We start from the raw sequence: 23,088 nt of genomic DNA on the forward strand, positions 1-23,088 counted from the left end.
CTCACTTCTGATTGGTTGACTTAAACGTCAACTCTCCAGGTCACAGCCAATCCGAGGCGGAAGTAGGCGGGTCATCGTTCCGACCTCAACCACTCCATTTATTGGTTAAACAATTGTTTAACGAGTTCTGGTCTTCCGGTGTGTTCGAAAAAAACATCTTCACACTTCAGAAAAACATGTTACGCCACTAAAGAAGTGAGGAAATATTCAAAAGTGCTGCTGAATTCTGTTCACATAAAATTCATAAACACAGTAAAAAACTGAAAAACCATACTTCTGGGGCATCATGTTAATGATTTTTATCTTGTTTTTTTTTTCTCCTACAAAAACCCTCCAGTGACACAAGTACAATGGATGGCAGTCTGTGAGCCTGAGGCTGATTTTTTTTAAAGAAAATACTGTATCTTCAGTATTTCACTGGGGAAAATCAAGTCGTTGGTCATGTTAGGAGGACGCTGACAACACGTAGCAGTAGAATCCACAGGTAAGGTGCTTCCTGGTGTGTGTTGCTCGTCACTCACAGGGGTCTACGACACTCTGACAGCAGAGGGTAGACGTGCTGAACAGCTGCGGCCACGTTGCCCATGCTTGGTGCTGAATGGACAGATCGGCGTAAAAACAAGTTTTAAAAAAGTGCCCCCAAATAGTTCAAAATAAAATCACAGGTGCCTCCAAGATGGACGAAAAGTCCAACTGCATTTGTTAAGTACCTAAAATTGTGACACTGCCAGTAGCGTAGGCCTTTATTGTAGCCTTGGGTTCTTTCATGGTGTACAAAGCAGCAGGATGGAGCTCTGGTTCATACCTGAGAAACACATAAACACACTTAAATACAAGCTTATATGTGACTATCAGACTGTTGATGCCAGTGGTCACTGGGAGGAATACACCCTCCAGAGGTCTGACACACACCACCTAACACACTCACAATGTGGGGGAAGGAGAAAAACCCATCCAGACACATGTAAACGTGTAAAGTCGACATCAAATTCTAGAGCTGGAATCAAACTCTGAACCTTCTTGCTATAATGTAACTGAGCTGCACTTCATTTGGTTTTTTTTAATAAACAAGAGACAAACTGGATTTACGTCCGTCTGCGTGCAAATCATAACTGCACCACTCCTGACGGGCAAAATAAAAATATTTGTGAGGATATTGGATGGGTAAAATATGACAGGGCTCACATATGTTAGAGAATGTGCTGTAAGATGCGGTGATGAGTGACGTTACGTTACGTTGCTCTGAATCGGTTCATCATCGTAAAGTCCACAAGGGAGATTTTAAATGGCATGGAACACGTGGCCATCACGTTAACGACCTTGAAAGTGCCAAAGGTCACCTGAGTTGACAAAGACACAGCGTTAGTGGTCTGCGGGATCGCGTTAGGTGTGAAGTGATTTTTTTACATTTGCTGGTCATGTGCAGCCCATCCACCCATCAATCCCCTGTCCTTGCGTTCTTTTCCCTCCATTTTGTTAGCGCACCTGATGTGCATTTAAAGCGTCTGCCTTCCTGCCTGCGCCTGAGTGTTCCAGTAAGTTGCCTGTCAGTTACATGTGCGTCACCTGAGTCTTTGGAAGTGTAAAACCTGTGTTCTTTCCCTTGGGATTTTTGAAGAATTATCCGAAGGGTTTGTCTACAGTTGTGTTTTTCTGCTACACCTTGTTTTTGCCAGTTCATTGATGTTGCCGCTGACTTGCTAAAACCATTAAATTTTTGATATACTGTTTGATATTCTCACCCCGAAGCCCAGCTTCTGCAGACAGCGAGCTATCCTGCGAGCACCAATCTTTGCATCAGCCTCACTGAAGTAAAGGAGCAGGAATAAGAACAGAAGGAAACAGCAATCAGAAAAGCAGGTTTGGGGGCTCACCTTGATGCTCCTATGCAGATCACCTTTCCAGAAGCCCAGATGTTGGCTGTTATCCTGGGCTTGCGCAGTTGCATCGTGACTGTCTGGGACAACAAAAGGGATGAGCTGCTGTTCTTTCTCCACCTGAATGTGCACTCATGGAGGGTGTTCTCACCCCCTGTTTTGGTTTATAGATGACATTCTTTCCTTTAGAGCCGATGGTGTGCAGGTCGAGACGACACCCGGTCGTGAAAGTTGCCACCACGTTGCTGATTATGACGTCGAGTTCTCCCTCATTGTTGGACTCCATGATGTGTCCATAAATTGGGAATTTTTTTTTGGCTAGAGGGTAAGATAGAGTGAAAAGGCACCGTATGGTTTTATGTCCTTTGATCTTCCAGAGATCAAAACTCAAAGATCCTTTTGATCAATAGATTTGTTCGTTGCAGCCCTCCCATATGCCTTTGGCCTCACCCAATATCAGCTAAACACTCGCGGGTCCAGGTTCTGGCTTTCATAAATGTTTGAGCCATTTTCACATTTGTTGCAAAGCTACTACACTACAGAGGAAGTGTGGGGTACGTTTTAATACGAAGGGAGATGTTACACCTTTTATGTCATTAAAAAAATAAAAAAGATTCAGGTCAAGTATTCCATAAACCTGCTGGGTCCCTCTGCCGAAGCCTTCGTCCGCCGGTGTCGACCAACCTTGGCCCATACTCGCTCCATCCTCCATCGATCTGTCTACTGCTTTGTAGCCTCCACACTTACAGTAAAAGGATGATTGACCCTTAAGCCTGCAGAGACTCATCGCTTGTCTTTGGCTCTGCGCCCGATGGAGAACTCTTAAGGGTCTTCTGGCTTTCAGAGCTCCTTATCCAGACACATGTAACAGCTAAACGAGTCCATCAGCACAATATCTATAAACCAGCTGAGATATTGTGTGCAGGACGACCCCCACGTGAACTCACTCAGCAGGATGTGGTTTTCATATGCACAGCAATATAAAAATTAACTGTACAACTGCACATTGGTGCACAAAGAGAAGAATCAAGTTTTGTTTTCACCAAAAAAATGTCTGGGACTATGTGGGAAGTTTAATTGACTTCGTCTTCACAGCAGAAATGTTTGTTTGCATTTTGGATATGACAGCTGAATCAATTCAGTTTAGATAAAACTGAAAAAATAAAATAAAATTAGAGAACATAACTGAAAAATCTGGTCAATGTTCTTTAATAAAATTAAACAAGTATAAGCAGCAGTTGCATAGATCAATGTGACTCTTGAACCTCACTTTGGAGAGTAAAAGGCAGGAAGCTAAAAGCTACAACATCTGCCTCCTTACACACATTGTAGTCTTTCAAAAAAGATTATGATAATAAAACACAGGACAATATCATTCATAAAAACAACTCATACCCACAATTAGCAATACAAAACAAAACTTTGGGCCTTTGAACAGACGTGGTACAAACATAAGAACAGAACAGGTGAAGGCTCGTAAACGTTGGTAGCTGCAGTAGTAAAAAGGTCGGAAGCATCGTCCCTGGGTTTGTAAAATATATCTGGCTCATCATTTATAAGTAATTAATCTCAACCTCAGAGGAAGAGGTGGCCCTGACTGCGTCTGGTGGGGTGAGGAACCTGCAAACGTGAGATCAAAGCGTTAAAATCATTTACTGCATTTTTATCAACTACAAATGCACACGACTAAAGTAAAAGGGTCGTTTTCACTCTCCTGTGTCTGGAAAACAAACCTTAGGTGTTTCTGGGCTGCCGAATGGAGACAATTCCAGCGAATTCTCTTTATCAGAAGAATTGTTAAGGCGATGATGAATGAACTTTCTCTTTAGTGCCTCAGCAATGAGAGCAGCCGGGTCACTAAGAGATGCTGCTACGCCTTTACTGCGTCTCCTCCTGACGGGGGTGCCCCCTGGTGATCTGAAAACACAAGGCAGGGAAAAAATATAACTAAAACAGTACAATCTTCAAATGCGATCATTGCTTTTGAGCATACCTCTCCACTGTCCGTAATTTAACTTGATTTAAGTCCTTGAGAACGTCCAGCATGGACGGGATCCCTTTAAATTCTTCTCTTTTTAGGCTCGAGTCTTTCTCGTCCTTCTTACGCCGACGAATCAACTCTAATACTGAACCTTTCTCAGCAGAGGAGTTAGAACAGACAGGAGGTGGAAGAGGAGGAGGAGGAGGTGGCGGTGGCAGAGGAGGAGCAGCCGCAGCAGCACGAGGGGTGGATGTGAGACCTGGGGGAGGGGGAACCAGCCCAGGGGTACCTGGTGCATTCTGGGACTCAACCAGACCTAAACAAAATGTTGACAGTTTACAATCACTGGTCAGAATTGGGAGTTAAATGCAGTATTAGTATTCGTGTGTGTCATTGCAAACCTGCTCCTGGGGCAGCAGTGACGATCATGGCTATCTGAGCCTGCAGTCTGAGCAGCTCACTCTCCAGAGCACTGATCTTCTCCAGGGCGCTGGGATCTGCCGCCTGCTTTGTATGCGCGCCCAGTTTCTTTGTTGGCCTCAGGGCTGGATTGTGGGATCGTGCATTCGGATTTACAGTACCTTGCTTACTTGGAGGCAAATAATTCCTATAGGGAACAAAGTTATTATTTCTATTTATAAGGATTTTTTTTTTAGAAGAATGAACTAGATATTTACAGTTTTAAAACTGTTTTTATTATTGTAAAAAAAAAATTGCCCGTACCTGGTCTTGGCAAAACTTTCCCCCTCGTCCTCGTACACCCAGAGGACATCGGCAAGCGATGGGATGGCGGCTGTCTCCGTCGTGAATTCAATGTAACCGTGAGGCTTGTTGCTCAACATAGGGATCTGAGCATTAAATACACACAAGCCAAACTTTATACACTGTAGCGCCAGATTAACCTAGCTTCTTGCAAGATTTTAGGTGTGAGGGTTTGCTTCTATAATACCCGTACCTGAAAATGAACCCGGGGTAAAGGTGCCAGCGGGAGGCTGGTCCCAATCATGCGAACGAGGCTGCGATATGAACCACACAGCTGACTGTCCCACACTGGAACCAGCTACAAGTGAGGGTACAATAAAATCAATCAAACTACAAATAAACCTGATCCCAGAGGTGTGCAGGTTACTCACCATGTCTGGAGGTACTCCAAAGTATTCCAGAATGACATATAGCACATCCCGGATGTCCTCTAATAAAGACATAGTCAGGGCGCTTCTGTGCTCCAACAAGGTTCCTCTTTTGACTGACGTAAAAACTAACCCTGAGTGGTTTTCAAGATATCACATATCTGGAAGATAAGAAATGAAAAAGCATACGCCAGGTGCATTGGCAGATTTGTCTTGCATCTGATGACTGACATCCAGCACTTTCAGTTTGTTACAATGTGATGTTATTAAAAACATACTAGGCAAACATACGGCGAAGCTGGAAATCTTCTGCCTTGTTTTAAGATAATGCATTAATGCAGTCGGGGTTTGACATCGTGGCAGTATCTTGACTTTCCAGAGGGAGGTGTAAAAATGCAGGAAATTCATGTTGCGCTCATATACCACTATACTATATATCATCGCTCTTATCATACAGACATGGACTCGTAAATAAAATTAAAGGTTGAGAGCGGAATAACCTCCATGTTCCGGGCAATGCAGGCAACCTCTGCAGAGACACTGCAGTGGCTGCGGCTCTCAAGGTGCATGGCAAATGCTCGGCACTAACATGTAGAAACACCCATATGATTTCACTTACCGATCAAATGTGTTCCTGTGGTAACGCGCTTCGGCAGCTACATTTATTCGAACACTTAGAACAGAAGGAAACATTAAACAAAAACAGACGAACGATTATAAACTTTCCGATTCGAAGCTTGCGCATCCAGACACGTCTCAGGTCAAATAAAGCCTCCGCAGTAAAAGGCCTTCTGATTGGCTACGGATGCAGAACTGAAACAAGAAGCCAATAGGCGTGGCGGATGTTGCAGGGTGGGGAGCCACCATTTGACCAATCACCTGTCACGAAAATCCAACCACCAAATTTTGTATTTTGGACACGCGAGTTGCTTCCTGGGTAAGAAAACGTCGCTAAACAACCGAATGTTACAATATTGCTTAATATTTAAGTGTGGCGAAAATGCGCTTATATGGAATATATGTATGGTCAAGTTTCCAGCTTAGCATTTAGGAAGTAGGCAACTTTGTCTGGATAGCTAGCTAGCTTTCTAGCGACGTTGTGAACGATCGCGCTGTATTTGACAACGTAAATACGGGATCTTCTTTACAACATGGATAATTAAACTGTTTCATATAACCATTCCTGTTATCAAAATGTGGTGTAAAGACTTCAACCTGTGCCGATATTTACATTAGAACAGGTCTGTTAAGGGAAAAAACAGTGATGGACGCACTGTCGGTGGTGACCCAGCTCCGGGACCTGGCCTCCGAGCCGCAGAACCGAGAGATTATTGTGAAGGACCAGGGCTGTCTCCCCGGCCTGGTTCTCTTCCTGGACCACAGGAATCCGGACGTACTTTTCGCAGCTCTTCAAGTGAGTGAGTAAAAGGTTGGGTGTTGTATATCAAACCGTGGATCTCCTAACATTAGTTTATCTTTAATTGACGTCAGGCGTTGCGGTACTTGGCCGAGTTGCCCTCAAACATCCCCATCATGAAGAATGAACTGGGCATGATGGTCAGCTTGCAGAACTTAAATATAAGGTAGAGTGGTTGTGCTGTGGGAATAACATTAGTACAGGGTGAAAGTTTCTGTCTCTACATATTGGCTGGAATAGGCAGCGCATCACAAGCCTTTCATTTTTAGGACGGGCCTGAACGTTGACATCACAGCCTTGGCACAGGAGGTCTTCGACATCCTGAATGCACCTGCCAAGCGTGTACCTGAGAGGCAGAAGAAAACAAAATCCCAGTTCTTTATCAACTCCTCCAACAAGAAGGCCAAATCTGTAACGTTGCACATCCAGGGCCTCGACAGCACGGTGAGTGGACTCGCTCGCACACTGGTTTGTATTACAGCAACACGTTGACTTGCATGTTTTCCATGTAATGAAGGACCAGCGAGGCTTGTGTGAGGACGCACTTCTGAAGGTCAAAGGAGTGATCAGCTTCACTTTCCAGATGGCTTCCAAGAGATGTACAGTCCGCATCCGATCAGACCTGCCCACTGAGGTAACGCAGAGTTTTACTGTCGGCGTGGAGACGTTAATGCCCCCAGGGTTTTACCTGTGAACTACAATCACTTACTGTTTGCAATGTAACTGGGCAAAAGTCAAACGTGGCAGCCACAGAGGACCACTTTAATGTGGCTGCTGCAAAGTCAGGCTGCGATAATTAGTTTAAAATCTTTGGGGATCGTATGCAGGCATCTATAAAGAAGTATGTTCTAATGTATACAGAGCCTGGCCTCAGCCATCGCTGCAACTAAGGTGTTGTCGGCCCAACAGGTGGTGAGGAATGAGGCAGGAGAAGAGGTCAGGAGTTCTTTTATTCAACCATTTTTGTATCTACATGTAAATAAAACAGGCTAAATTCCAAACATCTCCATTCTAAAATGGAATGTTTCAGGTTTTTGTCCCGTTGGATCCATCTGGAGTGGAAGTGCAGCACAACTCTGCCATCCCCAACTACCTCCCAGAGGAGGACGAGGTCCCAAAGCAGGACATGGACAAAGCCGTCTCCCGCACCAACGCTAAAGAAGATGCCAGTGGCAGCTGGCTCAGCACCGCCGCCAGTTTCCTCTCCAAATCATTCTACTGGTGAAGCAGAAGACAGGATAAAAGAAATTGTCCTGCTGCTGTGTGTCACTGGAGTGGACATTATTGAACACACAACCTGCAGGGTTTGTGTGAAACTTTCTTTTACTGGAAACACACTTGAATGATGTTTCCTCTCTGGACTCATAATGCTGATTTCTTCCCAATAGTCTGGCTTGTAAATATTTTCTCCTTTTTCTAAATGTTTTAAACGATGACTTCTGTACCCCTCTTTTGTACTTGAGTTGATTTATACAGGTATAAGCATGAAGTGTCCCTTAATAGCCACTGGGGGGAAAAAGCAACATCAGATCAGTGGGTAGGTTCAATTAATTCAAAATATTTTATTTGCAGATCAGGAGTGCAGCAGCAGAACATCTTTCAATTTAACAAAGTTTCAAGGAGTTCATCTGAAGAGCTGCTCAGTTGTGAGAAACTGCTACACATAGATATAAATATGCATAAACTTCATTTACCAGCCATGTTTTTTAATCACTATTGGCCAGGAAGAACACATGATTCAGTTAGTGTTATTACAAAATGAAGAGGGACAGATTTCTGCTTTCCAGTTTTACTTCCCTAGAAAAGGAACAAAAAATACATGACTTTTTTCATGAATCAGACAGACGGACGGACGCCAAACACGAATTAAGAAGACTGGAGATTGTTGATGATGGCCAAAACGGCAAAGCTCAAACTGGGAATGCATTACCTTCTTAGAAATGACACTCGTACAAGGCTGTAAGGCAGAGAAACATCAGCGTGTGCAGCACATCTTCACTCATCCATCATCACATCAGAAGAGGCCAAAATCAACAGCTGGTGAACCAAAACTGAACCCCCTAACTCCGGTGGCAAAGCTGTCGCCGTGCCACAAACGTTCAGGACGTCTCAATTTGAACACAAGACGAATTAGATTCTCAACAGCAGTTGAATGTAGAAAATAATCAGTAGTTTACCTGCTAATTCTGAGTTAATGTGAGAACCTCTGATCTACACTGAAGACACTGTCCATCCATGATCACTCACTGCATCCCATCTACCCTGTAACACCTTCAGAAATAACAGCTCCACTCATCAAACATCCAGAAGCAGTCGTGCAGCCTCCAGTTATACCAACAACCCTCCAGTTTGTCCTACAGCAGCTGGAAAAATCTATTCAAGTATGACGGCTGAAGACTTTACAATAGTTTACATTATTAGTTTCTCACACTCGTACAATACCACACACACACACAGACAGGAGAGCTGCGAACAAGTGCAGCACACTCGGGCTACCTGGACCTGTCAGAACATCGACAGTCGGTTCTGCCTCCCCGAGATGGTTGAAGTTGACTGACGATGCTCTAGAGGGGATGTGAAAGCATCTTTGGGGTGTGTTTTCAGTGCTCTGCAGGGGTGTGAAGCTGATAACCTTCAGGAGGGGCCGTCTTGAGCTGCTCTCTGACTCTCACACCGTTGTCTAACTCTTCTCAGTCCAACACGTCATCAGGCAACATCTGGAAACAAAGAAAACCTGAATGCACCAACTCAAAGCAGCGTTTGTCCCTGCGCCCGCCACCCTGAAGCAGCTACTGACCTGGTCCCTGCTGGGCTGATATATCCTCTACTCCACTCAGAGGCTTTAGGAGTCCGTTCTCCCTGAAGGCTACCGGAACCGTCTCCCCTTGCTGCTCCCGCTGCTCCTCTCCCTCAGGAGGGGACAGTCTGGAATGTGAAGGCAGAGCAGTCACCTCCCCAAACTCTCCGTTTTCCCTGGACAAACAAAACAAGCGTAAACTGGTTATCTCACAACTGTTGTGACGTCAGAGTATTTAGAGTACCTCTGTTCAGGCTGGCTCGGTACTGTGCTGCTGTTTGGGTCGGGGTCACCGTGGCGACTGGTTGAAGACACAGTCACTGCTGATGGGTGGAGAGTGGGAGCTGAGGACACACAGCCAGAGTCATGAGAATTTTTGATAATATAAATAGAAAAGAAGGCCGGAAGCTTCAGGTTACCTGGACTGTCTCCATTCCTGTTGGGAGCGGCTTTCTAAAGATGGTAAGAGAGAAAACAAGAATGAAGAGACCACAACACGCGCGTTCCTCAGTCAGTCAGAAGCATCTTTCATCATTACCTTCTCTGCTGGCTCTGAGCGTCTGGTTCTCTTCATGATCTCCTCCAGCCGCTGACAAGAAGGGAAAAAAGAGCTTTCAGTGGAACTATGCGCCAGACTTTAAAAGCGCTTGGTTACGAGCGCGACACCTTTTTCCTCTCCATGCGCTCCGCCTCCTGTTTCTGGAAGTGTCTCTCTCTCTCCTGCTTCAGTCGCTCCGCCTCCTCTTTTTGCCGAGACTCTTCTTCCTCCTTCTGTTCCAACATTAGCAGACGTGTTCTGCACAGCCCTGATGAGGTCGTTTGGAGAGTGACCAACTCCTCTTATCTGACCTGTTTCTGGAGCCTGGCCACCTCCTCTCTCTCCCTCTTCCACCTCTCTTCCTCCTGCCTCCTCTCCTCCTCCTCCCTCAGCTTTCTCAGCTCCTCTGCCTGGCGCAGAGCCTCCTCCTCTCTCTTCGCTCGCTCCTCTGCTTTGCGCCGAGCCATTTCCTCCTTGGCGAGCCTGTGACCAAAGCAGCAGAAAGGGTTTGCTCTGTTTTGCTGCTCTGGGATCAGATATGTGCACACACAGCACGGCCAGCACACCTCGCCTGCTCCTCCTGTTGCCTGCGCTCCTCCTCCTCCCGCTCCCTCTGTTCGCGGACCAGCCGACGGTTCTCAGCCAGGATTCGGCTCGCCTCCTCTGGGTCTGTGGTGCCTGCCGAGGGCTTGTGGGATGGAGGACTGATTACACGTTCTGAAAACAGAACAGTTTTAAGTTCTGGGTGGCAGATGTGACGGCAGCACCTTGGTGAAGTGGACACTGACCCGTAGCTGCAGCTGGTTCATTGATAGGCTTGTTCTGACCCACTGGCTGAGGCCGTGGCAGAGGTGGACTAAGTGTGTGCTTCTCCTCATCCTGCTCTTCTTTTAGGCTGCGGGTTTGTTGGGGACTCTCTGGTGTAATTTTGACAGGGCGAAGGTTTCCGGGGTCCTCCGCCCCCGGTGACCCGACAAGCTTGGGAGTTGGAGGACGCCCTGTGGGCTTTTGAGGAGGCCTGCACGCAGGATGGAATGCAGATGGGATCAAACGTGGTCAGGTCAGAACACAATACAAGGAAAACTGCCACCAAATAATATTTAACAGTTGATTAAAGAGCACAGCATGAGGAAGGGTGACCTCAGTTTAATGCTGAACAAAGCCTCATAAAGCCGTGACACCCTCTTCCTGCTCCGAATTATCCACAACTCCAATCTGCCACAAATCTACTTAGTGTGTGTGTGTCTCATTTTAGAGAGTACGGCGGAAGTTCCTTTACCTGCCAGGAGAGGGCGCCGTCGCCCTGTTTTGTCTTTTCCCTGGAGGAGACAGGTATTTGTTGGGGGGCAAAGTCAGAAGTGGAGTCAGTGGGAGAGACAGGTTGCTCCATGACTTCCTGACATCATTACGGTCCTTTGGCTAACGGAGCAGCAGATGGAGGGAAACAATGGAAAAAAGAAAAAAAAAAAGATCATTACGGAAATTGGGTTTTTAATGTTCTTCATTTGAACAGAACCAGCTAAGCATTCTGGCTATAATGTCTTTAGACAAGAGCTCTTTATGAGTGTCCTTAAGATTATCAGGTGGTGCAGAAGGTGCCCAGCCTTTGGAGCCCCAGTGAGCGTCTGAAAATGACCAGTAACAAGATTAGACTCAGACAGCTTTCCTTTAGGACAAAGCAATGGCACAGAAATCACACCACGCTGGTAAAGTGTCTATAAACCAGACCAGGGGCACGTGGGAACTGTGACAGATTGTGTGGGACTAATCTGGGGCAGTGGCAACAGGACAGAGATGAAACAAGACCGAGACAAGAAGTCCTGATTAATGTTCAAAAATGATCACATGATCACGGTTAGCCAACATTAAAGAACCCACCTGGGCGGAGCCGGTTGTCCTCCTGCGGACGTTCTTGGAGGACGAGGAGACAGTCTCTCTGCTGAGGCTCCTGTCTTGGCTGCGGCAGTGAGGGAGCGGCTGGGCCTGCAAAGCTTTAAATGACACGGAGCCCATGGGTTGGCAGGACACTGAGCGAGGACAAACAGGGATGGCTACAATGGTGAAGGGTTTTAAACAACGCGAGGATGGACAGGGCCACGGGAGATCGGATAGGAAATGTGCGGGAAATCAGATGAATTGAGAAATGGAGGTGTGGCAGGACCAGTGGACAGTTGGGAGGAGAAAGATTGTGGGAGGAAAAAAGAATAAGAATGAAGTTATTAATGCAACTCTGAAACAACTTGTTTGTTTAGTGATCAAGATCAGATGAGAATTACAAGTAATTTAAAAGCCAAGTCAAGAGAAGATGCCAAAAGGAAACATTAAAAAAAATCAATACCATCTCTAAAAAAAGCTGTCCCAACTTTACTCACGACAGAAGAAAGCGCTCTAAAGATGCACTTTCTGCACATCGGAGTGGCTCACGTGTCACATGTAAACACGGAGGTTTCTTTACACAGCAAACATGGACCAGAAACATGACAGCTGGTCAACACAGGACTGAGGAGCCAATTCTATTGTTGCCTTTGAGCGACTGACATCAATGAGAATTCAATCCCAACAATTCATTTGATTCTAACTTGTCTTGTATAACTGTACAAATGTGTGTGTGTGTGTGTGTGTGGTGTGTGTGTGTGTGTATTGTGGGCTCTAAATGCCTGATACAGGGTGGCAAAGGCAGTTTGAGATGGTGTAATGCCTTAAGTCCACCCAAATCTGATTAGCATCCAAGGCTGTTCTGGTCAGCAGACTGAAATATAAACAGTATATGTACACTGCCCCCCCCCCCATCTCCACGTGCATGAACATTACCAGCATGATCTCCAGACAGACTCATGGCACTGCGGCTGCGAGCCAAGTAGGAGTGTGTTGGCTGCTGGAGGCGGGTCACCACGTTAGTTTCCCACGGCGTCAGCGGGAGTCGCCGCAGGCCTGAACACAGCGACAACCGACGTTTAATAACAGGAAATAACACCACAGAATAAACACAAAACAACTTAAACGGCAGGATGAGGCCGTAGAATGAATGCAGAACTGCGTTGCATCAGGTTTCAGCAGCGTGGGCCGCGTCCAGCGCAGGTCATGTGACCCCTCAACCATGCACAACCTGCACAAGCACACTCGCATGCACCTGTTTAATTAGGAGCAGAAGCAAACAGCCTTGAGTATAAACCAAGAGCAAACAGAGAGGAAGCCATTCCTGTCAGCAATTCAGAATCAAGGATGCACCCTCCCTCGGCTGAAGCCCGCTTCAGATTCTGAAATAAGCTTTTATGCACCTTAATTAATATGTGAGTCAGCATTTAAAGGGCAGCGATTCTTTATTCTGGTCAGCACCCGACTTCCCCGGTAGAAAAAAACGGTTTATGAGGACAAGCATGCAGCCCATCAGCCCGACCACGAAGCAGCAGAGCAGGTGTCCAATAAGTGAAATAAAATGGGCTGGAAACTGTGCAAAGTCTATGTTTGTTCGTACTAAAGCAATAAATAGTTTATGACCTGTGGCCGCCACCGTAGCCCTGCTAGTGGCGTGGACGTGGGCTCCCACTCACGCGTAATTTCGTAGTGCATGTTTGCTGTATGGTTGAAATGCTGTTGTTGGTTTTCCAGCTCAGATAAAATCAGTATAGTGTTCCCACAAAAACAAAAAGATTATCCTACAGAGGATTAGAGAAAGGGGTCACGCAAGAGGAGGGGGAGAAATCTCCATCCTCTGATGAAACAGGAGTGGGCACATGAGAGCCGTGCCTAAAAAGTATCCACCCTTTAAAAGTTACCCCTTCTAATTGTCTTCATAAATCTCATTATGGCCTTGTCAGAAGAATTTACAAAATCTAGGCCGCTTTACTGAAAACTAGGTGAGAGTCACTAGTAAAGGACTAGTAAAGAATCTGAGCAACAGTTCTGAATCTTTCATCTCCTTCACAGCAGTCTTGGGCGCCTCGGTGGCCTCCCTCAACAGTCTCGCTCTGGCAGTCTGTCAGGATGATCGGTTCCAGACAGATTAACGTCATTTTCCTTCTTAAATGAACTTCAAGGGAGGACCTGGAGGATCCTGAAGTGTAATTGTAAAAGGAAGACTGTTTAATGAGTCACCAGTCCTTCCGATATTCATGTCTTTATAGCACAATTACCCGTGATGCATTCATGCACTCCGGTTAATCTCAGTTGTCAGACTGCTGCCACAGATACATTTAGGTCAGTCAGGCTAAAGCACAATCCCTCCCCGAGGAAATTAGTAGCATTATCATTGTAATAAAGTGACAATATTGGTCGAAATAAATAGAAAATATGAACTTTAATACGATTTATACTGAAGTTTGCTCATTTTGGGGTTATGACAACAGTGTGGTCGGTAATCCGCCTCAACAGTTTTCAGCCCATAAACCTTTTTTGTTTTAATAATAGTGTGCAGGAGCAAAGCGGAAGAAGAAATCCCAGAAAACCTGTGTTTCTGTGCTGGGGGGTCTTTCCTTGGTGTAACCGAGGTTTGGACTGAGCTTTGTTAACAACAGGAGAGGAAGCTGTTCTCATCTGTAAGCCTGTCAGCAGCATATACAGTAAACATTAATAAACAAATCACCTAAATATCAAAGTAGCAGTTCAAATAGGAAAAATCGGATTAACGTGGGTCAATGTTTTGTGAAGGATGCCACACCCATGCCTGTCCCCATGCTGGAAGGTGGAATTCAATTATTTCCTAAAATCAGACAGACTGGATTGATTTTCCGACTCATTTTTCATTATTTATGCTAAGCTAACGCCCAGTGGAACATTTCGCGGACAGACATGGGAGCAGAGCCGACCCTCGCACATAATAAGAGGTTACATTCCCAACGTTATGGTCATTTTTGTTACCTCGATCTGGTGAGTGCAGGAGTGTAGCAGAGGACACGGAGAGGCGCTTGGTTATCACAGAGTCTGCATGTTTGGATAAATTTGTTGTGGACACTGACCGCCTGTCCGCATCTGGAGAAAAGATAAGGCAAATGAATGTTATAAGGAAGTGACAGATGAAGAGATCACGCTCTTCTGAGGGGTTACACACATCTATGCTGCTGGTGTGTAGTTAACATGCTGCTAAAGGGGAAGACAGTACAAATGAGTTAGTGCTAAATGGAACTAAAGCCTTCTGAACCAATGATCCGCTGTATCGGGTTTGAGTGACACGCTGGAATTCTACATTTAAACAACAACAAAAAGAACACCAAGAATGCCATTTGTGGCCTACTGTACACGGACACTAGTACCAGTAGGCTAAAATGGTGATGTAGAGCTGCTAAGTCCGCTAACACTGGCCGGCTATATTAGAGAGTTATATAATATTCACATCGGGAGGTCATTCCGTATCTGCGGTAGAGACTGAAAGCACTCTGCATGTGCTCCAGTCCAGCAAGGTCGAGTGGATAGAGGAAAGCCGACTCAACAAAACCTGGACCACGAGGGCAAAGGACAATGGTGGGGAGGCAGAGCAGAGGGGAGATCCAAGAGCGAAAGGTAAAAGGGAGAGAGAGAGAGATGGAGAGGCAGAGCAGGGGTCAGCAGTGACAACAAAGGCCAGTGGATCTGCAAGTACAACAGTGCTGGTGCTCAGGCATCTTCTCATTTCACACATCAGAAAACACCAGTGCACTCGGGAGGTAAAGGTACCGGCTGCTGTGCTGGGAGTGCCGGGCTGCAGAGAACCTCCCCAGGACCAGCGATTGGGCTTTTGCTTGGCTCTTTGGCTCCTGTCCACCGTCCGCCGTATCGCCGCCTCGTGCCGAGCCTTCAGTCACAAAAACAAGCGTTCAGAAAGGCGAGAATTGGTGGGATAGCAGTAAATTCTATTAAAAGTGATTGTGAAACAGTGAGACGGGCCACAGTTGTTGGACCTTGTCTTCTTCCAGCTTCTGCCTCCTCTTCTCCTCCACGGCAGCTCGTCTCCTGTCCTCTTTAACCCTCTGCTCCTCCAGCTTTTTCCTCTTCTCCTCCAGCTGCCTCTCGTAGTGCTGCCTGGCCCGCTCCTCGCGTGCCTGCCACTGCGCCTCCTTGATGGCTGAAGCATGGTGCGTTCACGTGCACACGGTTAATGCCGATATCACAGTTAAACAGGACGCACTTTAACAGAAAAAAATGGGCAGAAGCGTGGAGCTACACAGAGGATTACTACAGCAGTGATGGGTCGGCGCTAGATCAGGTGACCAGGGTTTAACTCAGCAGAAAAACACAGCAGGGACCAACTGTGCAACCAGACCGGGTCACAAACTACACACACAAAATCACAAGCTAAAGAGCTAGCCTTCCTGAACAATGTCCCGATGCCTGACCTATTGCGCAACCCTAGCGCCATGGCAACGGGGGGGTGCCAAGACTTTATGTAACAAATGGGCACTTCACCACAGCTACCGAGCAAGTTCAGACGTGATATGTGGCAGAAAGGGCACGAATACGCACCATTCTGCTTCTCCAGCTCTCCGCGGCGCTCGCGGGCTAACCGCAACCGTTCGTCGATTCTGTTGAAGAGCAGCGAGTCTGCGAAGAGAAACACACGGCAGTGTTGAGTGCGCTGGACCCTGATTGGGGAATGGTCCCAGAAGCCCCGGCGACGCTCACCTGATTTAATGGCAACATTATTACTGGGGCTGTTACTGGCGGTGGTGCGATTCAGGGTGGAGGGGGTGTAGACCTGCATGGAGCCCGCAGAGCTGGGGTGGGTGGCCGAAGACTCCCTGCCATCCTCAGATTTATAGTGATAGTAAGATGCTGCACACAGACACACATTTCATTAAACATGGAATCACATCATAAGCTACGGCCACACGGCACAGTTAATGTCGAAGGGCAACTGCTTCCTGGAAATTATGCTAAATATTCTACTTCTTGGGTTCTTTCAGTTAAGACGGTCGCTCCCAGTCAAAGTTTATAGGTTTAAAACAAAGAAAATCAGCCATCCTGTGTTCCCCCTTAAACACTGAGCGTAATGTCCCAGTGCTCCCGGTGTTTCCACCAAGCTAAGCACTAAACCACTGATGAACATAACGATCAGGCTCAGGGTGACTCAGCTCTCAGACCTCCGGGGAGCTGAGATTACCAGATATTATTGTCCCAAGCCAAAAGATTGAAGAACGGGTGTGTTCAAATGACCACATGACTGAAGGCTTTATGGTGCATTCAGGTGCTGACTGAGAGGTGAGGTAGATCTCCAAAGAGACCAATCTGTCCCAGAAAGAAGCAGACTAAATCAAGTCAGTCTCCCGAGGCCGAAACTGAAATACAACACATGAATGAGCCTCAATAATGAACAAATCCGTTTAAATGAAGGTAGCTTGTTTGGATATGGCACAAATTATAGAAGCAGATGGGAATCTGAGCATTTCCATGATTATACTCTTCTAGTTTGTGCTCCAGCTTACACACAGTGTTAAAATGGTAATTCACAGAGGATATGCTGGACAAAGAATGTGGGTCATCATTGGCACAGAGGTATTAGATATCAACGACACAACTGCAGCCTGGTTTCATACTGGCTGTTGTTATAATAGCACAGAAACTGGAGCAACATTATGCAGGGTGACGCCATCAATCAATTTAGGCACAGTCGACATGCAGGCAGTAACAAAGGCTGAATGATCACTGGATGATGGTGGACATCAGCTGCCTCAGAGAACCAGACTAAAAGGATTGACTGGAAACACTGAACTACACAAATGAGGAGCAATTCCCTCATTTAAAAAACTCTTTGACTCCAACTAAAAGGACTTCAGAAGCAGAGGGATGGAGGCCATTAGACTGGTGAAAAGGCAGGAAAAAGCCTGAATTCAACCAAGCTCAGTCTGGCTGCAGCACCAAATAAACCAGCATTAAACCCTCATACCTGGACGTGCGGGTCAAAGTCTAAGTCTGTGCAGCTGGAAGCAGTAATATGATACACATGATACCAACAAAGAAGAAAATCAATGAATGGAGCAGGTGTACAGGGCACGTTGTAGCTCAAGTTCAGGAGATACACTCTGAATGTCCACATATAACATCTCTGGTTAATTACAGATACAAGAGGGCAGCTGGGGTAAAAGGGCATTTAGACTGTGGGTCATTGGGGCAGGAGGGCTTTTAGCCTTGGAGTTATATCTTCCCGTCAGTGCTAATTCGGTGATATAGAAAAAACATATGGCTGTAAGCTGCTTCACCTGAATTAAGGCTACAGACTAAAGCCCTCAGCTTCTTTTGATGGTGTTTCACCTCAACTCCATCCATTAAAGAGCTCATGAGTGAAGGAGAGACGGCTCAGTCATGTGATGGCCCTAAAATGTCATCCAAAAGTGCCCTGCACTAAAGAGCGGATGACCCAAATAAAGGTTTCTGAATACAGAAGAACCTTGAACCCAGTTTTCAAATGAATAATCTGTCATATTGTGATTCTGCCACTGGGATGTGAGCACTTTGAGCGGCCCGTCATCACTGGCTGCCCCTCATAGCTCGTTTAATAGGTGTTCCCTAAATAGTTTTTGTTTTAAAAAAAACCCAACTATATTTAACAGCTAATTTAGAGATGTTTTCACTTGTATCGAATTAGTTTAGGGTATCAAGAGGAGTTCATGGACAGGTGTTTATACCACATGATTGAGTCTAAACCCCAACACAACAGGGAACAGTTGGAAAATCTGCGTGTGTACAACAGTGTTACAAGGAAGGTTCCCCCAAAACAAGGTCGCTGTGCATCACAACTCTTTACCTGGAGTCTGTTTCATGTTTCCAGGAGTATCAATCCCAGGATTAGATCGGACTAACCCCCGGTTTGCATCCCCGGCCGACTACCTGGACTGAAGAGCCAGGGTCAACATTCCCACTTCCAGAAAACAGCCTCCGCTGTCCAAGACAAACTCCAAAGTCCATGGAAGAGAGGAAAAGTGGCAAACAGAAATTCCAAACAACATTCCCAAAGTGGAACCGCACAAATATCCCTCAGAGTGAAGGCTTGCCCGAGTGTGAGGCTCTCCAGTCCCACCAGTGTGGGTTTGTGTGCGTGTCTACAACAGGCAGGGAGTGAGACATACGGAGAGTGATACTGTTTAATCTGCCCCTCCCCTCCATAATGCTCCTCACCCCCCATCATTCTGCAGTCACTGGTAGATTAAATGGTCAGAGTTAACGATTAATACTGTCCAGGCCAGGATGGCGAGCAGGCAGGCAGCATCCACGCAGTCCCAGAGGATTAGGTCCTGCTAATGCTAAGCTAAAGGCAAAGCTCCAGGCAACAGAAAGGCTACAGGGGGCACCTGATGTACGCAAAAATAAACAATGAGAGGCCAATAATGAGGAAGAAGAGGCCTGATCCTCAGCAATTTTGAACCCGATGGAAGAACAGGTGTACCTGTTGGGCCTGCGGAAACTGTCAGAACTTCCTGATGCATTAGAGCTACAGAAACATACGTTAATGCGTAGACCTCACCTTCACTTTCATCTGATGCCCTTGTGCTGACCCGAGCTTGCTTTGTCAGCTGCTTTACACACACACACACACACACACACACACACTCTAGCCCACACATCAATCACTGTCTCCAGATGGCTGAGCGGACTTTTCGGCTGAACACGCAGACTCGTTATTAATGTCTCGACATGTCTCGCTTTATCTGTGCCGTCGTACCTTTTTTCTTACTCCTGTAAGCACCTCTACGTCGTTGCCCCTCCTCTTCCTCAGTGATGGTGAAGAGAGCCGGTGTGGCTGAACGGCTGTTTCCCCTCCTCTGACTCCTCTTGCCCCTCCGGCAACCGCCCCCGCCGCCTCTCTTTTCCCGTCTTTTACTCTCTGGCATCGCCTCCTCTGTTGCTAACCCTGCAGCCTGTGGCTAACTCACCCAGCCCCAGCCCATCCTACCCGGCAGCGGCAGAAACCAGTGGATGCTGGGAGACGAAGAGGCGCCCCTAAAAGCCGTCTCCTCACTGGAAATGAGGGTCGCCGAAAGAAAAGGACAACGGCGTCATCCTCCGTGTGAGCATCGCTGCTCTGTGGCGGAGGCAGTGGAGAGAAACCAGCCGAGTTGGGAGCAACGGCGTTAAAAATAATCTAAAACTAGCGGGTCAAAAAGAGCATCAACTCCAAGCCGGAGCCCACGGTGGCAGAGTCAGGCACAGGGAGAGTGGAGGAGAGAGTGCCTGACAGTCGCAGCTTCTGCAGCCTGGCTTAGAGAAGGAAGACTTAATCCATAAGACTGGTTAACTCAAGAGCTGGAAAACCTGCTCTTCGCCACACTCGCCCCTCGTGGAGACGTGGCTGCCGCCCCCCCCCCCCCCCCGTCAGGCTCGCTCACCTTTTTATGATGCATGCAAATGTGAGCAAACACACAGACGCCGGACGCACAGTATGGACAGAGGACGCTAAAAAAAAACAAGTCAGGGGGAATCTGGTGCTGGCTGATAGGCTGGTGTCTCTGGCCACAGCACATGGATCAATGATGCGGGGGGGGGGCTGATATACAGCAATGTGCATTTAAAGAGCTCCACAACGTCACAGCAAATGTCCCGGCCCCTGAGGGATGGAGGGTGTGTGTGTGTGTGGCACATGGCTCAAAGTCTCCACCCAACTCCCTGTTAAAGAGCCATCAGCTATTTTGACATGTCCCACAGCATCAGCGTGCACATCCTCCTGCTGCAACACACGGACGTGCACGTTTGTTGCGGCATGGATAAACGTATATCCGGCGGGGCCGTCGAGATGAAGGGGACGCTCATCTTTTGGAATTAGCAGGTGAAGCTAGCAGACGCTGCTACTGAAGGGAGGGAGCAGAGGGTAATTACTCTGCTAATTACTGTTGCATATTACTCACAAACGCTACAGCCTTTCAAGTGGCACGGCAAACATCTGGCGAGACGTAGAGGCTTAAAACAGCAAACGCCGAGGGACGCTAACGGACGTGGCACCTTAAAAACCACCCCTGCTGTGTCTCAATGTGCATCGGCTTTACTTCCCGCGAAGCAAACCTCCGAACCAAGACCCCCCCCCTTCCACAGCCCCTCTAAACTGTTAATAAAATACCTCGCTGTTGTTCTCTCATATCCTGGGGTCGTACGCTAAACAAATAGATATACAGGCATTCATGAAAGAGCAAGCTGATCTTTGTCCCTGCAGGATAGAGTAATGCTGTAATCCTACACTGGAGCCTAAACCGGATAGGCTGGCAAACACACCCTTCTCACACTTATTGGGTGTGCGTGGAAGAGACAGACTCGTGACCAGATTAAATATTTTGACTGCTGGATAAACAGATGGATGCACATATACACTTATCCTGTTTTTATGTTATTATTTTTAAAGGTGATTTGCTCTTCAGTCCATGAGAGGTTCTTGGGTTGGGCCGGTTCTTTGTGTCAGGTGGATGAAAGATGTTTGCAAAGAACAGTGGAGGTTATTTTAACCCATCGGGGCGGATGCTCACCTTTAATAAAGGCAGACGTTTATTAGTCAGCAGCCATTGTTCAGGCGACCTGGGCCTAATTCAGGAAATTTAATTAGTTCATTAATTAAGTCGCTTAATGACGTTTAGTTCATGACTGATGTCACAGATTTGCAGATACGCATCTGTTTCCAGGAGGATCAAATCAGCCTTTCCCCCCTTTGTACCGAACTAAAACTAGAATCTTGACTATCACAGTAAATGGCGATGGAAGGACGAGGAGAAGCCCGCCGCTCCGGAGGCTCTTTCGGGTCTGACCGAGCAGCAGCCTGCAGCCTTCCATTAGTTCACCTGTCACGTCAGCTGATTTCGCCTTTCAAACTGGGCTAAATGTCACTAACAGGTGTCTGCCGGCCCGTTCAACATAGCCAGAAATGTAAAGAAAAGTTCACCTTGGGAGTCTGTAAAGTCAGGAACATACCGCCAAATCCATATAAAAGCTCGACCGAAAGGTTTGTGGTTAATCCCATTCCCGTGACCCGAACCGGCTCCGGTTAGTTGGAGTTTCGGCTAATTCGGCGCTCGAACACCGACAAACGACCGCAGAGCGCCCGCCGGCTGCGGCAAACAGCTGTTTAACAGTGTAAAAAGTTCGTTACAGGCAACTTTCCTGGTGTTGGAAACTCACCTTGGGACTCGGGAGGAGATGCGTCGCTGTCGTCCAGGTCCGCCATTTCTCCTGACGTCAGCTGAGAGGGATCAAAGTCAGGAACCGGCCGGGCTCGCGCTCGCGCACAGGTGGGGGTCAGCGGAGACGAGAACGGCCCTGAAAATGACCCCAGAAGGGAGAGATTCCGCTGGAAACCTACGACTAACAACTGCAATTTAACTCGTCACACGCAACTATTCATATAGGATCGTTGTTTTGGTTTCAAAGTGGCCTAAAATCAATAAATGTACCAGTCAATTTGTATTTACTTAGCTATGCTTGCTACAAGTTAGCCTTATTAGCACTTGAATGCTGCTATTAAAGGGGAATAGTTAATTAACATGAGCTGAGACGAGGAAGTGGCACTGTCGTTAATGTTTTGCTGACCTCTATTGGTAGTTCTGCAGTGCTAATAATGTCATGTAAGGACAATTTACACGTTTTGGTGTTGTTTCTAAATCTACATCATATACACCGTTATAATATTTTCATGTGACACTTGCATTTTATAGACACGGATACATTTTTTCTATTTCCCCCCCAATTTATTATAGCAGTAACATTTAAAAGAGCTGCTGTATGTCTCCCTCAGCTGAATGCACATTTTATCCCGAGGCATCATCTTTTATGGGGTGTTATCTATGGTTATATGGATACCTGTCTCAAAATCTCAGACTATCTATAGCAAAAACTTATCGGTTACTTTGTTAATTGCGTTTAAATTGACCATATTTTGAGCTTTTATCCAGTATAACCAGTAGGAGGCGCTCTTATCTCACAATAATCTCTTTTCATTCTGTTCATTCAGAGATTGTGGGGAGGTTTTCATTGATACATAAATACAATATTGAAATCTCGATTAACAGCTAGCGGAGTTATTAAAAACTCAGTTGTTGTTGGTATTGAATTGTTGCCTGAAATTGAATATCTGTGGTTCATCAGAAAATACAAGCAGGCAAAAATTATGCTTGACCTCACTGTTAACTGATTATGTCAGAAAGAAACATTTTGAGGAGATGAGCCCCGTTATTTCAGTTAATGCTGAGATATTTGAACGAGGATTTGCTGCCCATGGCCCAATGTATGCTAATCTCCCCTCATATCACTGCTATTTGCCAGCCTCTGCTTGTGTACCCCCCCCACCCCCCTGGACCCCAAGTAAACTCACTGCTGATTGGCGGCAGACAAACTGCAACCATGGCAACCAGCTGTTTGGCAAATCCTCTGTTGGAGGATGTGGAGGAGGAGGATGGATTGGCCTGTG

The 23,088-nt window shown here is 46.6% G+C and overlaps 4 protein-coding genes across 15 annotated transcripts; 1 reads left to right on the plus strand and 3 right to left on the minus strand.

Moving 5' to 3' along the window:
• Window positions 1-283: 283 nt before the first annotated feature.
• Window positions 284-2,919, minus strand: LOC130516074 (TATA box-binding protein-like 1). Its single transcript, XM_057016856.1, has 6 exons — window positions 2,029-2,919; window positions 1,875-1,957; window positions 1,743-1,806; window positions 1,237-1,340; window positions 711-805; window positions 284-594 (listed from the first exon to the last, which is right to left on the minus strand). The coding sequence occupies exons 1-6, from the start codon at window positions 2,161-2,163 to the stop codon at window positions 518-520; spliced, it is 558 nt and encodes a 185-aa protein (XP_056872836.1). The 5' UTR covers window positions 2,164-2,919; the 3' UTR covers window positions 284-517.
• Window positions 2,920-3,070: 151 nt separating this feature from the next.
• mtfr2 (mitochondrial fission regulator 2) lies at window positions 3,071-5,757 on the minus strand. Its single transcript, XM_057016850.1, has 8 exons — window positions 5,608-5,757; window positions 4,992-5,149; window positions 4,814-4,918; window positions 4,582-4,706; window positions 4,260-4,465; window positions 3,871-4,174; window positions 3,611-3,794; window positions 3,071-3,497 (listed from the first exon to the last, which is right to left on the minus strand). Exons 2-8 carry the CDS (start codon window positions 5,061-5,063, stop codon window positions 3,453-3,455), a joined length of 1,041 nt encoding a protein of 346 aa, XP_056872830.1. The 5' UTR covers window positions 5,064-5,149; window positions 5,608-5,757; the 3' UTR covers window positions 3,071-3,452.
• Window positions 5,758-5,802: 45 nt separating this feature from the next.
• On the plus strand, window positions 5,803-7,855 carry armc1l (armadillo repeat containing 1, like). Of its 4 annotated transcripts, none has more exons than XM_057016851.1 (7): window positions 5,803-5,925; window positions 6,225-6,402; window positions 6,480-6,571; window positions 6,675-6,849; window positions 6,923-7,039; window positions 7,267-7,341; window positions 7,436-7,855. In XM_057016851.1, the coding sequence occupies exons 1-7, from the start codon at window positions 5,831-5,833 to the stop codon at window positions 7,628-7,630; spliced, it is 927 nt and encodes a 308-aa protein (XP_056872831.1). In that variant the 5' UTR covers window positions 5,803-5,830; the 3' UTR covers window positions 7,631-7,855. The 4 variants fall into 4 exon arrangements, with proteins under 4 accessions (XP_056872831.1, XP_056872832.1, XP_056872833.1 ...); XM_057016852.1 differs by having other exon boundaries at window positions 5,855-5,925; window positions 6,230-6,402; XM_057016853.1 differs by lacking the exon at window positions 5,803-5,925 and adding an exon at window positions 5,951-6,114.
• Window positions 7,856-7,943: 88 nt separating this feature from the next.
• map7b (microtubule-associated protein 7b) lies at window positions 7,944-22,027 on the minus strand. 9 transcript variants are annotated; one of them, XM_057016846.1, is made up of 20 exons: window positions 21,804-22,027; window positions 16,335-16,484; window positions 16,176-16,253; window positions 15,614-15,777; window positions 15,390-15,507; window positions 15,070-15,171; window positions 14,598-14,708; window positions 14,186-14,281; window positions 12,552-12,671; window positions 11,619-11,791; window positions 11,020-11,159; window positions 10,529-10,758; window positions 10,307-10,457; window positions 10,052-10,223; window positions 9,869-9,973; window positions 9,741-9,791; window positions 9,622-9,655; window positions 9,447-9,546; window positions 9,203-9,378; window positions 7,944-9,122 (listed from the first exon to the last, which is right to left on the minus strand). In XM_057016846.1, the coding sequence occupies exons 1-20, from the start codon at window positions 21,847-21,849 to the stop codon at window positions 9,112-9,114; spliced, it is 2,328 nt and encodes a 775-aa protein (XP_056872826.1). In that variant the 5' UTR covers window positions 21,850-22,027; the 3' UTR covers window positions 7,944-9,111. The 9 variants fall into 9 exon arrangements, with proteins under 9 accessions (XP_056872826.1, XP_056872821.1, XP_056872820.1 ...); XM_057016841.1 differs by lacking the exon at window positions 21,804-22,027 and adding an exon at window positions 19,369-20,006 and having other exon boundaries at window positions 9,203-9,330; XM_057016840.1 differs by lacking the exon at window positions 21,804-22,027 and adding an exon at window positions 19,369-20,003.
• Between the last annotated feature and the right edge of the window lie 1,061 nt (window positions 22,028-23,088).

This window comes from Takifugu flavidus, chromosome 19 (genome assembly GCF_003711565.1).
Source record: "Takifugu flavidus isolate HTHZ2018 chromosome 19, ASM371156v2, whole genome shotgun sequence".
Lineage (NCBI taxonomy): Eukaryota > Metazoa > Chordata > Actinopteri > Tetraodontiformes > Tetraodontidae > Takifugu > Takifugu flavidus.

Coding starts and splice junctions, on each gene's coding strand:
- LOC130516074 (XM_057016856.1), bottom strand. CDS start 2,163: ATGGAGTCCAACAATGAGGGAGAACTCGACGTCATAATCAGCAACGTG. Junction 1,958..2,028: donor TCTATAAACCAAAACAGGGG/GTGAGAACACCC, acceptor TTGTTGTCCCAG/ACAGTCACGATGCAACTGCG. Junction 595..710: donor TGGCAGTGTCACAATTTTAG/GTACTTAACAAA, acceptor CTGTCCATTCAG/CACCAAGCATGGGCAACGTG.
- mtfr2 (XM_057016850.1), bottom strand. CDS start 5,063: ATGTCTTTATTAGAGGACATCCGGGATGTGCTATATGTCATTCTGGAA. Junction 4,919..4,991: donor TTGGAGTACCTCCAGACATG/GTGAGTAACCTG, acceptor CCTCACTTGTAG/CTGGTTCCAGTGTGGGACAG. Junction 4,707..4,813: donor TACCCCGGGTTCATTTTCAG/GTACGGGTATTA, acceptor TTTAATGCTCAG/ATCCCTATGTTGAGCAACAA.
- armc1l (XM_057016851.1), top strand. CDS start 5,831: ATGTTGCAGGGTGGGGAGCCACCATTTGACCAATCACCTGTCACGAAA. Junction 6,572..6,674: donor TTGCAGAACTTAAATATAAG/GTAGAGTGGTTG, acceptor TTTCATTTTTAG/GACGGGCCTGAACGTTGACA. Junction 7,040..7,266: donor GATCAGACCTGCCCACTGAG/GTAACGCAGAGT, acceptor TAATGTATACAG/AGCCTGGCCTCAGCCATCGC.
- map7b (XM_057016840.1), bottom strand. CDS start 19,537: ATGCCAGAGAGTAAAAGACGGGAAAAGAGAGGCGGCGGGGGCGGTTGC. Junction 15,508..15,613: donor AGAAGCTGGAAGAAGACAAG/GTCCAACAACTG, acceptor TTGTGACTGAAG/GCTCGGCACGAGGCGGCGAT. Junction 11,792..12,551: donor TCTGTCTGGAGATCATGCTG/GTAATGTTCATG, acceptor TCACCATTGTAG/CCATCCCTGTTTGTCCTCGC.